The 13,429-nt window shown below is 39.6% G+C and overlaps 1 protein-coding gene across 1 annotated transcript in view; it reads right to left on the bottom strand.

Annotated features, from left to right (window-relative positions):
- Nucleotides 1-13,429, bottom strand: part of Cpq (carboxypeptidase Q) — a 425,857-nt gene that overhangs the window by 108,433 nt on the left and 303,995 nt on the right. The window contains exon 6 of the mRNA XM_069991811.1: nt 5,210-5,301. Coding sequence (XP_069847912.1) covers nt 5,210-5,301 — 92 coding nt within the window. The remainder of the gene's footprint in view (nt 1-5,209; nt 5,302-13,429) is intronic.

Raw genomic sequence — 13,429 nt, 5'->3', positions numbered from 1 at the left:
AAAATGGAAAAGATTTAAAAATGCCAGAAACCCAGTTGAAACTAATTTAGCGCCCTCCCTTTCCCCTTAGCTTCATATATTTCACGACATGAGAAATGACATCCTGTTCTCTTTCCAAGAGAAGAGAAGAACATTGTTTCCATGAAAAGTAGATTAGGCCAATGGCGTTGGGACAACCCTCAGTTCACTGAGTTGAAAATTTAAATTTAAATTTCTACTCCTATAAGTAAACTTATTCAGAGTAATATGAGCTCTATGTAGTGACATTTCCTTCTAAGTGAATGCAAGTTGAATTCAACCAAAATAAGAGTTCATTACTAAAATAATCACCTCATCAATAAGGAATAGAACAACACTTTGTTCAGACTTCAGATTCCCTCCCCCTCCACCCCCACTAGAATAGCCTCTTTGCTATCCCTCCCAAGACTCTGCTGGGCCGCCCCTCCCCTCTGGGTTCCAGTTGCACTCCAGTGCCTGCATCTCTCAGAGTCCTCAGGGAGTCAGCCAAGACTTCAGCCAGCCACTATCAGCATCTTTATGTACTGCTCTTGTCAAGGAATTCCTCCCAAGTGAGATGGGGCCACTGGAACTAGTAACAGCTTCCCAGAACTTATGTAAAAAGGCCTTAGGCAAAACAGGCCTTTGGTCTCCTGTAAGCATAAAACACAGCATCAAGATGGCATCAAGGAAGAAACAGGGGAGACAAAGAAATAGTATTAGCAGCAGAGGCAGAACTTTGACCTCTTCACAACCATATCTTGAAGGTACAAAAAAATTTCATCAGACAGGTCCCAATAAGAAGGCCATCAGTACCAGGCACTGGCAGGGAGCTGAGGAGCAGCTGCGGTGACCATCCATTGTTGGGAGGGGTGTGAAACGGTAGAAACTCCCGTCTCTTCGGTAGTTACTAGCAAAATTAAACATCACATGTTTAATTTTTCACATGATGTGGCAATTCTACTCCCAGGAAAAGAAAATCAATGCATATGTCCAGCAAAGTATCTAAAGAAGTTATCTATAAAGAATATCCATAGCAGTTCAATTTACAACAGCTAAATTGGAAACAATGTAAATGTTGGCCAACAGAGTATCTGTGCTCAGTTTGTCCAAGTGAATTAAGAAATTGTGGTCTTTTCACAGCTTCATTTCTGCTGAGAAATAGACCAGGATTAACTGCTGTAAATGCAAAATATGGATAAACTCCCCAAACCATACTGCATAATGAAAGAAGCCAACTCACAATTACATACCACATTATTCCAGTTACATAAAGTTCAAGCATAGGCATAACCAACCAGATGAGAAAACAACACAATGGTTTCCTTTACTGTACGATTAATAACCCAGGGCCCTGGGCATGCTATGCAAATGTGCTCTACCACTTGAGTTAAATCTCCAGGCTCTGAATTAGCAATTTAATGAGAAAAAAATGTGTAAATTCTTCATGAGACTTTCTGCTGTGTGAACTGTTAGGGGTGTGCTGAGTGGGCTTCAGGAATTTCTGTTATGGGCTGCACTACAAATGTAATCTGTACAAGGCTCAGTCTCAAGCCTTCTTGAAAGTTCTGTTCATTTAGGAAAGATCTGCTTTAATCATTATAAAGATCTGAGGTCCACTGCAGGTAGCTCATACCTGTAATTGGAGCAACTACAGAAGCAGAGATCAAGAGGATCACAGTTCAAGGCTATCCCAAAAAGTTAGGCCTGATCTCTCATAATTTCTTGGCACTAATGGCTCACACCTGTCCTTCTAGCCATGGTGGGAAGTGTAAATAGGTGGATTGTTGTCTAGACCTTGGCAAAGACCTTGTGATGCTATTTCAAAAAAAAGTAACCAGAGCAGAAAGGGCTGGAGGTATGGATCAAGTAATCTACCCAGCAAGTGCAAGGCTCTGAATCAATCAATCAATCAAGTTTCAACTTAAAAATTATCTTTACAAAGACTATGAATATAATATATCTTGAACAATGTCACCCTTTTCAACAAAAGTTTCGACTTTTGAATGGTTCTCCCCATCTAACACTTTCATGATAAAGTTGGAGTTATTAGTGATCTATTCCAGTAATGAGGAAGTTACGTCCTGTATGCCAAATCTAGCTTGCCATCTGATTATATATTACAGACCCTAAGCAAACAACGTATCTTCCGTTTCTGTTTGGTTAGGTAGCTAACTGAATGTGGGCCACAAAGTTTACAATATTAACTATCAGGCTTAGAGTTAAAATATTAACTTTCTGTGAGTGAAGAGCAAAAGCTTACTAACCCCTGTCTATATGATAAAAATCGGGAAGTATTTTATAAAATTTCCATTCAGTAATCTTGCTGTGGTCTAAAAGAGACTTTTCAAGGGGAGGAGGGTAGAGAGATGAAGACAGGAAGCAGGGAGGAATGCAGCCATAAAATCCAATGTATATGCTGCAAAATTAAGAAGAGTGAGGGAAGGGATGGGTGAGAATGTTGGGAGCAATGACAGTGATCAAGATGCACTGTATTCATAACTGCTTTGTTGGATGGCAACTCCTTTGTACAACTACTTAAAGTACACAGAAACAACTGTAAACTTATTTGGAGCCAGATATCTACCCATGTTTATTTTTGACAACATTATGATGATATAAAGGTACATGCATGATACTTTTTGCTGCATTTCTATTTGGTAGAATCTAACGGTAAGCTTACACGGTGATAGCTACAGAGAAAAATAGGATAGGAAACTATTATTTCTTCTTTTTTGTTGCTCTGACTATATTCTTTCTTATCGTTCACAGAATCCAGTAAAAAGTAGAAGTTATCCAGATCCTTGAGTCACTCTGTCAGCTCTGTTTTTTGCTGGTTATTTTTGAGATAGTCTTCTGCAAACTTTTGGGCCTAAGCTGGCTTTGATCCACAATCCTTCTGTTCTCAGCCCTCTGAGTAGCTGGAATTACAGTCATGAGCCACCTGGGTCTAGCTCATAATGTCTTTTAAAAGATGAGCTAATAATGACCCTAAAATCCCAATTATGTTTTTCCTTCTGGAATTTCTTCTTTCTGTCCCTGAAAAGGCAGTGCAGACTAGCCATCAATATGAAGAACCATTTTTGTGAAGGCAAACAGATATTGCCAAGTGAAAACAAGTTCTGTTCATGGGGCTGCATGTCCTCTGAGTGTGTGCATGTGTGTGTTTGTGTCCTTGTCAACTTCTTAACAAGTTTAAAATTGAGTCATTTCTGACTTCATTCATTCATTGTAGTAGGCTATGAGAAAACTCAAAACCTTATTGAGTAAGAAGTTTTTTATTTTCCAGAATCTAGGAATTTCAAGGGTAAGGAAATTTCTAGCTAGATCCACTGGGCTTTAAATCCAATTTATTTCCCTTGGGGGTAGAGTATACGCTAGGGAATAAAAGGGCTTTAGAATAGGTCTTCTAGGTATTCTGGGTTTTGTTTGTTTGTTTGTTTCAAAAAAATCAAATATGTATGGAATTTTAAAGCTCTTGGTTAAAAATAAGTTGGTTACAGTTTTTGATCTGAGGATAAAGTACAAGCTTCTAAGCAGGATTTATGTGTTCTTGTTCAGGCTTCTGTTTACTTCTCCACGCTGCTTGGACCACTGTATGTCTTGCATTCTGTGCACCAGCTCCTGTGAACTCCTTCTATTTCTTCAGGGTGCAGTGCTCTCTCTCTCTATTCTAGGCCTTCACACACGATTCTGCCTGCCAAGATCTATCAGCTCCTCCTTCACACTCCTTTTCTATTGCTTACTACTCAGTATTCAGCTCTGGCTCTCGATGTTATTTCTCCCACACAGCTTATTCAGACTGCCCTTCAAAGCTAGGTGTAGCTGACCTTCCCAGGTCTGCTGTTAACATCTTGTTTTCGATCAGAAGACTTAACCCCTTGCATCATACTTGCAATTAAGTAGTTAGTGTCCTTTACTCTGTCATCTATGTAAGGCTTGGGGTGAATTGCTTTAATGGCATGGAACTCAATCCTTCACAGAGTGTATGAAGCATAGTAGTTGCTCAAGAAATATTCATTAAATGTTGGGGAACTTGTAACAATACTGTCTACTGCAAGGTAGGAACAATGTCAATTGACCTACCAGCCATAGGCCATTTGCTTGATTTTTTCTTAGCCCTGGGATCACTAGAGGCCATAAGAATGAGTGTAAGACCATGGTAATATCACAAGTCCTTAGATAATAAGTAAATTATTCTTAGTGATCAAACTCATGACCCAGAACCCATACTCCAACTAACTGAAACACAGCAATAGAAGTGGCTGGGTATAAAATAATAAAAATAGATGCAAATGTAAACATGTAACAGTTAACTCCTACTTGATTTGGAGAACTGGGGCATGCCTCTTTCAATCTGGAGAGGTGGGGAGCAGACACCCAGCAGCCACAGCTGGGCCTCCTCCCTGGCTCCTGGCTTTGGGAGCGCCTTTGTGAATGAATACCTGACTGGACCCGAGCACTGCTGAGACTGTATGCTTTGCTCTCCAAGTTTGTTCTCAATACGAATCTCCCTGTGTCCCATAGTCAATGTAGTTTAGTATTCCTAATGATGGTCCACAATGACCTACTTGTTTTGAGCTCCACATCTGTCAAATTGCAGTCAAGGTCAAACAAAGTGAGTCTCATGGCTGCCACATTGCCTATATGACTATGGCGATGTTGTTGGCTGACTCTCAGCCTAGGACTTGGTCCTTACTACCAAGGCTTCAAGGAGGGATTTGGGTGCTGAGGTATGGGGCTGAGTTCAGTGAGGTCAGGGGATATTTCCTCATTATTACTACCTTTTACTATGTCTCTGACATGCATGTGCACAACTGATCTAGAGAAACTAAGAAAATGGTGGCATGTTGGGAGTTCCTAAGGCCACACAGTGTAGTATAGAAATGCAAAAGCCTTAAAAGACAGTGTTAAAAATGTTTTTTTAAAAGACCCAACACAGACAGCTGAGTAAAGACCAAATGACACCCATACCCCCCACCAAAAAAAAAAAGAGAGAAACAAATGGAAAAGCCTGATCGCCACATTATAGCATCTTCAGCAAGGCATTCACAGTATGATTCTCATTCACAGGGCTGACTGGACCCCAACATCTCACAAGTATTACATGGGTGATTACTGAGAATGTTTAAATCAAAGAGGGCAAACAATGCTTGTGGTTCATGTTGACATTCAACGTGTAAATGGTCAGCAGTCCACAGCTCATTTTTACCTTGTGTAGTCGATAGTACTGTAAGGCTCCGATTCCACCTTGTTCTTCTGCTGTCCAGAGTACCAGACGCAGAGTCCTTTTTGGACGCAGCCCTGGGAGAAAGATAGAAGAAAAAGATCCTTCAGTTGATTTTGACTGTTTTTCCATGGCTGGGGCCTGTAGTCTACAGTATGGAGGCAGAAGGGAGTCAGGGGAATGCCTCTTCTGCTGGTATGGCTGCGTCCCTCGGGGTGTGAGTGACACTGTAGAGGGGTAACATGGGGGCTAATTGCTGTGGCCGGGTAATCACACAAGCAGTAGTGTCAAATGTTATTCAAAGGCCAGGAGTTAGGAGCCTCTTAGCACATCCTTAGCTGGATATTCTGCCTAGCAGGGCCCAATGGATGGCCAAGTTCAGTGAGATATCACATTATATCCAGAAGGTACAATTTAGGAGAAGCTTAAGGAGACCTTAGGGCCTTCCAGATATCTTGAAGAAATCATTTTTGGTTTGCCTCAAGGTACAACACGTAGGAAATTACTTTGTTTACATCAACAAGTATAGGGAGCTTCTCGTGCTATTCTTTGTAATCTCTGAGAAGCAGATGCAACCTTTATGTTTATCCATTACCAATACCTTCTTCTAACTGGAAATATAGTCATTTACTTAAGGTGAATGAAACCAACTGAATGACGTTTATTCACCTTATTACTTTACTAATGGTCTGGTGGAAATTTCATTGACTTATAATAACATTTTTGTAGATAGTCCCTGACTTATGATGTTTCAGCTTAATTGATTTCCCCCTTTCCCCCCAACATCTCAACTCCTTCTGCACAGCTGGCATTTGAATGGAGGGAAATCATGCTTGCTAAGAAGGTACTCTACTTTACTTTGGTTATTTTATGGACATAGGGTCTTGTGCTTTGCTTTGGAATGCTTGGACCACCATCCTCCTATTTTATACTTCCTTCTATGGCTGGGATAACAGGCCCTCATCATCATGGCCAGAACATTGGTTGAGAAGGGCTTTTGTGAACTTTTTGTTCAAACTTCCCTTGAACTGTAATCCTCCAATCTCAGTCTCCTGAGCATCAGGATTACAAGCCTGCACCACCAGTGCCTACCTCATTTTAACTACTTTTTTATACCACAATGGTGTGAAAGAGATACATAATATGCAGAAAACAAACTTTGAATTTGATCTTTTCCTGGGCTGGTGCAATGGTTTCCCACAATTCTGAGCAGCAGCAGTTGGCTGCAGCTGCCCACCAGTCACATGATCATGAGAAACAACTGATGTTTGGTAGGTGAGCAAATGTATTTGAGACTTAGAATGTTTACAATGGGTTTATCAGGATGCAATCCCACTGTAGGTTGAGGAGCATCTCTATCCAGAGGTCACTAGGCACATCTGGAAACATTCTGAGTGGCTATGGTTAGCTACAAGGAGGTTAATGACAAGTTAAGTTAATGACAAGGAAGGTAAGTTCTGGACTTGAGAACATGGCAAAACAGTATGTTTACCGTACTGTGTTGTCACCAAGAATTAAAATCTGTCCTATTTCAGACCTGATAATATCATTTCTGAGAAATAATCTAGGCAGAAAAATAAGAAACTGGGCTTATATCTTGTTAACAGGATCTCTCTTCTATCTCCTCACAGGAGAGCCATTGGAAAAGATTAAAGTGCACTTTCAGTGGCTCTGAAGTAGACACACTAGAAATCTCAGGTATAATCACGTGGGTGCCATTGTCCAGGGGGACCACCTTTGAAGGAGGGCACCAGCTGGTCAGCAGCAGCCTGGATGACAAATGCCCCGGGGACAACTAATGCCATGTGACCCTCTCGGGCATTGACAGGTTTTCTCTGTTCATAAGCCAAGTGTTAAGAAGCTGAAAGAAGAAGAAAGAAATGAATTTCAATTTCCACTGAACCCTTGTCGTAGTCAACCTAAATTCCAAAGGAAGCCTGGACAATAAATTGCCACATTCAATTCCTGAGTGACTCCCACTGGCATTGCTGCTCAAGTCCATCCAGACCCTAATGTCTCACATTTGCTACACTCTGGTCAAGCTTCCCACCCTAGATTAATGTAGTCACCTCCTAACAAGTCTTCTTACATAGTCCTTGCCCCTTCACAGATGATGCTCCATGCTGCGGCTAGAAGGACCTTTGCAAAACTGAAGGCAGATCATGCCATTTCTCTACTCACAGCCCCATAATTCCAAAGCAAGCTTAGAGGGCAGGGACTTGTGCTTCTTATCTCACTGTGATACCCCTGGCAAAGGAATGAATAAATGCAAAGCTTGAGGTATTGATTAGAATCAGTCAAAGCCATTTCCCCAAGCCTCATCTCCTCTCAAAAATTTTCTGCTAGCTTACTTCCAGGCAAGGAGTTATATTGGTAAATGGCAGGCAGATTTCTCCTGACCTTGTGTAGCCTGGGAAATGGATCTGCCCGAGCCTCAGCCTCCTTATCTGACAAGTGCAGATGGTTATCTCTCTCTCTCTCTCTCTCTCTCTCTCTCTCTCTCTCTCTCTCTCTCTCTCTCTCTCTCTCTCTCTCTCTCTCTCTCTCTCTCTCTATCTATCTATCTATCTATCTATCTGCCAAACTGTTTGTTGGGGTAGATGGGAGGGCACATATAAAACAGCTGTGAGGCTGGTATGTAACCAACGTTTAGTGATAAGCTATAAGGCACAGAACACTTTCTTTACCCTGAAAGAGAAGGGTCATCCACATGCCAGAGAGAAATGCCTTTGAGCACATGGGGGGAAAGAATCTCAGAGCACTTGCTGCTGGCTCCACACAGTCAAACTACCTCCTTGCATTAAGGGCGAAAGCGTAAAACTGTTGTCTTGATCTAATCAGGACTACTAAAGATCTCCATCTTTGGTTTCATTAATAGAAGTATGTCTAAGGTTGATTTAAATCAAATGACATTTTGCCTGCAACATAGGAAAAAGTAAGGAAAGTAGATTAGGATCTATTGTTTATTTATGGCAAATGAAAATTCTAAACAGCTTTTTTGGTCCAGTGGAAAAAGAAAGCCCTACATATTTCCTTTTACATCTGTCTGCACCCACCAGCAAAACAATTCTGAAATAATACAATGATAGGATAAGGACAAGCAGACAGCACAGGCTTCAAGCAAATGTTGCAAGGGATGACCTTGATTAAGAGTATTGAGCTTCTTTGTTAAATGGAAACTCCTTTGTACAAGTACTTAAAGATAATAATAAAAATATTTGTTTTTAAAAAAGTAAAGGCCCTGAATGTCTCTCTACAGGTTTGTTGTGCCAGTTGAGTCAAGATCACACAGGATCATATCTCAAATCAGCCATGGTTGCCATATTAAGATAATAAAGAAGTAGTCTGAAGTGAGGAGTGCTTGGGACCCCAGAAGACAGAGCATAGAAGGTTATAAAGATGCACAGAGCTCCTGAGGTCTGGCCCTTAGATGCTCAGTACCCATCATTACGATGTTCTAAGCTCATCAGGGAACCTTGTGCTTACTTCACAAAAGCAAGGGTCCCACTGAAAAGGTCAGAGGAGCCCAGTGGTTTGGCAAATATGTACTACAGTCCAAAGTCTCTTTCCTCTCTTTCCAAATGTCTTTAAATCTAAGAAGAAGAAATGGATGGGATTTTATTCCATGACTAGTCCCTGAGACTAATGTGCCATGTAGGTTCTCAGACCACCTGAGTTCGTAAAGGAACGCGACTCCAAGGTGGGGTATAAAAAGGTGTCTGAGTGAACTATCCAATCCCATTGCCAGCTCTGCCACTACTGGCATTGTGGAATAGATACGTTACATAACTGCTCCTACCCCCCAAAGCTGCATTTGTACGGAAAAGAAACACTCCTAGGAGTGTTAGGCAAGTATGCATCAAGCACAGTACCTGGCCTACAAGAATTGTTCTCCAGATTTTCTCTTTTTAGATGACTTCAGTTGACGCTAACAATCACCAAGGAGTGGATATGGGAGAACCAGGGCAGAAAGCTTGCCTTGTTTCTTATTAGGATGATGCATGATTGTAAGAATGCATTGCCCAGCAAGGAAAACACAGATTCCATCTAACCTGTAGCAGCACACAGTTCCTTCCCACGTGAAATGCTCATTCACTGCAGCATCAGGCATCGTGCCAGATGGGAATCATTACTTTTAAAGTGAGGGCAGGTCAGAAATTTTATTTTCTGGATGAAAACAAAGGCCCAATGTATCTGAATACTGAAGACAATCAATATGTCTACACTGAGCATTTTTAAATGATGGAATTTATTGGGTCTCTCACATCAAAGCTAATTTTAAAAGCCACCTTATTTTGGGGGTGGTATTAGGATTTGAACACAGGGCCCCATACTTACTAGGCAATTCTCTATACTTGAACCATGGTTGTAAACCCACAAAATGCTTAATATATAAAAATAGCAGCAGCAGCAATTGTAAGAATAAAGCAAGAACAGTAGTAGCAACACAGCAGAGTGCCATGAGGTCAAAATGTGGGAATTCATTTCGTGGTAGAACTGGGGTCAGTGAACAGCTCATTTGTAATCCTGGTTCCCATCTCTGGCCCTGTCTCAATGGAATGCAATTCCAGTCCCAGAAAAGCACATGAAAGAAAGTTCTAGAATTGGAAGAGAGAGGGAGACCACACCTAACTTTATCTGTCTAGAAATTAGAACTTACTGAGTTTTCACCACAGAACAGGCAATTAGTTTTTATAAAGAGTTATACAAGCTGCCCAGATATCCCTTGACCTCCTAGAATTTCGATTAAGACCTTCAGATAGAATAACCACCAGCTGGCAGCATCATAATTTTTCTCTAAAAGAATAAAAACTGCCAATGTCCAAACAGCCAATGTGTCCAGACTTTGCTGTGGTAGATGAAATATGATATGTATGCATTTCATTGAAGACAGTAGACTATGAAAGGGGAGGGAGATAATACCTATGAGAAAAGAGAAATGAGAAAGAAAATCCAAACAGAATCTTTTTCATTATTCTTAAGTTTATAGATGAGAAGGCTGAGAGGAGTAACATTATGCTAATAAAGAGAAAAGGTCAATTGATTGTCCTATATTTACAACAGGAAAAGGGCAGAGAAAAATAAACTCAACTTTCAACATAAAAACACTCATTAATCCTTCTTCTAGATAGCTTGCTCAAGTCATGACTTCTAAGGAACACTATTGTTAACCTGTATTGATCCCAACGCCCATTTCCTTGTCAGCTTTGAGTCCTCTAGAAGTATACATAAGCTCTCCTACTGTAATCTATCTTTGTAGAGAAATCACACGTGGCTTTTACAGAAACATATTCATACTCATTGACGTATGTGGTGGTTGCTCAACTCTCCTTTCACAGTGGTTTGGAATAAAGGGCCTATACTGAAAGGGCCTATTCCTGTAACAAGCTAGAGTAATGGGAGTATAGTATCTGATTTATAGAAATAAATAATGACTCGGTAGCATATGAATTCAATAAGAAGAGATACTAAAGCAGGGTAGTTATATGTATTGGGGTTGAGTCCTATTTTTACCCTGAGCAAGTTAGATAATTTGTCATGTAATATGTGAACACACTATTATTGATTTTTAAAAGGTGGTATGGTGAGACAAAAATTATTATTTTAGTGAAGCAACCGTAACTGCTCTTTATAGGGAGGAATAAGAAAGTCCCCTTAGAAATCTTTTTTGTTCTTTGGAATAATCACTGGGTGTTGTTCTTAGTTTTACAAATATACAGTGATTATGCACTTCTAGGGAGCACGGGAGCAAGGTAACAATGTTTTCTGAAGTCCATCTTGAAAGTTGATGCCTCTTAAGTTACTTGAAGAAAAAACCTGGGCAGTGGGTAGGATGAGGATGAGTGTGAAGGAGCCCGTGGCCTTTTGGGCTCTGGAAATCTGGTGTCCTCACTCTTGTCTTCTGGATTGGGGGCAGCGATGAGAGAATTTCAAGGTGAAGGTGACAGTGATGAACTTCCTCTATCTATCTATCTATCTATCTGTCTGTCTGTCTGTCTGTCTGTCTGTCTGTCTGTCTGTCTGTCTCTGTCTGTCTCTGTCTGTCTGTCTGTCCATCTGTCTATCTATCTATCTTCAACCACAGTCAAATATTGATCTTCCTACTAGATTATTTTCTGAGTAATTTTCTTTTTTAGTAGATAACAACAAATGAATAGATGCTTATTGATTATCAGATTGAATATAGTCCTCTAGGTAAAACTATAAGGCACTGCCATGTCATTTAATCTAAAGAATGTTGGTACCTATCAGTTATGAAAGTTGGTAAAATATGCTTTATCTGAAGACCTTGTAACAAGTACAAGGCCTGAAATTCAATCTTCACTCCTGACTGCCCCCTTGAAAAAATATTTATTATATCACAACTCTTGTGATCAATCACCAAATAAATGGAATAATAGCTAACAGAATTAAATTATAGGTGTTTCCATTAAAAATTCTGACAGATGCCTTTACGTTTTAACTTTGATAATACTTCAATACAAAAATATTTCCTTGGTTAAGATTAAAAGTAAGGAAAATAAAATTTACCAAACAAAACTAGTCTGTAAGTATATTGTGATGTTTCATGTAAGTTTGTATGTGTGTTTATATGCATATATATGTATGTACATATATGCCTACAAAATTTTATAAATATATAAACCAGTATTTTATATATGGTTTTATTTGTATTACTATTTCCACTTAAAATCAAGGCATATATGATCCTTGTCTAAAATAACCAATGATCTTCAACAAAATGGTCCTTGACAGGAATGATACTTGTAATCCAAGGACTCAGGAGACTGAGGCACAGGGGTCATGAGTTTGAGGTCAGCTTGGGCTATATAATTAAGTTTCAGGCCAGCCTCAGTTATATGATGAATTTCTGTCTCAAAAAGACAAAAAATAAAATGTTTCTCAATTGTTTTTTAGCTGCCCTCCAATTATTGGCCATTGAAGCTTTTGAGTCTTTGGAAAATTATTAAAAATAAAACTACTGAGTACTGGTAAAGATTTTCAAGTTTTGGGCGGGGAAGGTGGCTCAGTGGTAGAGCGCTTGCCTTGCATGCATGAGGCCCTGGGTTCGATTCCTCAGCACCACATAAGCAAAAAAGAAAAAAAGCCAGAAGTGGTGCTGTGGCTCAAGTGGTAGAGCGCTAGCCTTGAGCTGAAGAGCTGAGGGACAGCGCCCAGGCCCAGAGTTCAGGCCCCACGAACAGACCCCCCCCCCAAAAAAAAAAGAAAAAAGATTTTCAAGTTTTTTTTTTTTACCAAGGCCTTAAGGACAAGTTACCAATTTATTTTAGAAAATTTAGTTTACTTAATGCAGAACCTTTCATCTTACTGCCTTCATTTTTATGTGTGTTTCATACCTATGTCTATACTACATTCTATTCAATTTTAGCTAAAATAACTACAAATGTACATTCAGACCCAATCTAAAGTCCATTTAAACTTGATTGAGATGAATGTGAAGCTTCTATCTGATATTTGACTAGTGTGCAAATACAGGAATTTGTATGTCATCCTGAAATTGCCTCCTACCAGAACACTTCCATCAATAGAGGTCTACGATAATATGAGTGGCACGCAGAGATCACAAACCTGAACCCACTGGCATTTAAAAAATATATGATTTCTTTTTCCCTGTCATCATTTAGAACTTATTTATCTATAAGAAGAAATTGAGAATTCCAGTTAATAATAAATTTGAACTTTGAATCACATTCGTGGTAAGAGCTTGGCCTTGCAAAACCAGCAACAGAACAATTTTAAGGCAAATGAGGAAAAGTCAAGTACAGATAACACCCAAACATTCTAGCTGTGTGACTCTGTGCATCCTAGTTCTTACAAAGGAGCATTTGGAGGAGGAAGAACAGCAAATTTGGTACCTGAGGAACTTGGATCAGCAATTACTGAAAGTAATGGTCACCAATAAGCCATCGAATGAGAGAGAACATTTCTGGGATCCCCTCTCGGCCTCAAACAGCAGACAGAAAGTATAAGTTGTTTTCTAATACAGAAGCTCTCAATCTGATACTGCTTTTCAAAGCTCTTTTTCTTTTTTTTTTTTAATAGAGAAGGTTATAATTCATACTTTCAAAGACTTTCCTAATATATAAAATGAATTATAAAGTTATCAATACTTGACATGTATACACTATTGAAATATTAATCCTTTATTATTTTTGTTTGTTTTTTTTTTTAACTGTATTTTTT

This window comes from Dipodomys merriami, unplaced genomic scaffold (assembly GCF_024711535.1).
Source record: "Dipodomys merriami isolate MVZ:Mamm:240054 unplaced genomic scaffold, mDipMer1.0.p SCAF_4, whole genome shotgun sequence".
Lineage (NCBI taxonomy): Eukaryota > Metazoa > Chordata > Mammalia > Rodentia > Heteromyidae > Dipodomys > Dipodomys merriami.
This window is presented reverse-complemented; position numbering and strand designations above follow the sequence as displayed.